Genomic DNA, 447 nt, shown 5'->3' on the forward strand with positions numbered 1-447 from the left:
GACTGCAGCAACATCAGGGCTTCGGCACGCCGCGTGTTTTGCTGCTGCAGCTTGCTGCAACTGGACTTGAGGGTTTAGGGTTTAGGGTTTAGGGTTTACCTCGAGGAGGCCGTAGACCTCCTGAATTGACCAGAAAGCAACGAAGGCATTCCAGGTGGCGGTTTGGAGGGTTTGTCTGTGGCTGAGGGCACTTGCTGCTGCTGCTGCTGCTGCTGGGGGCAGGTGCAGCAGCAGCAGCGAAAGGTCCTTTTCTTTTTCCGCAAAAGCAGCAACAAGAGACAAAACGGACTCTGTAGAAACAGCAGCAGATTCAAAAGCAGCAAAAGCTGCATGCGCCCACCCCACACATCTTGCGTAGTGCAGCCCCGTCTTGAAGGCAATCAGGCTTTCTTCGAAGGTCACTGGCACCTGCAGCAGCAGCAGCAGCAGCAGCAGCAGCAGCAGGAG

The 447-nt window shown here is 55.9% G+C and overlaps 1 protein-coding gene across 1 annotated transcript in view; it reads right to left on the reverse strand.

Annotated features, from left to right (window-relative positions):
- Positions 1-408, reverse strand: part of ETH_00039210 (uncharacterized protein) — a gene marked incomplete at both ends in the record, with an annotated part of 2,742 nt that extends 2,334 nt beyond the window's left edge. The window contains one exon of the mRNA XM_013375302.1: positions 100-408. Within this exon, the coding sequence (XP_013230756.1) occupies positions 100-408 (309 nt within the window). The remainder of the gene's footprint in view (positions 1-99) is intronic.
- Positions 409-447: the final 39 nt, after the last annotated feature.

Source organism: Eimeria tenella, genomic scaffold (genome assembly GCF_000499545.2).
Source record: "Eimeria tenella Houghton genomic scaffold, Eth_scaff2659, whole genome shotgun sequence".
Lineage (NCBI taxonomy): Eukaryota > Apicomplexa > Conoidasida > Eucoccidiorida > Eimeriidae > Eimeria > Eimeria tenella.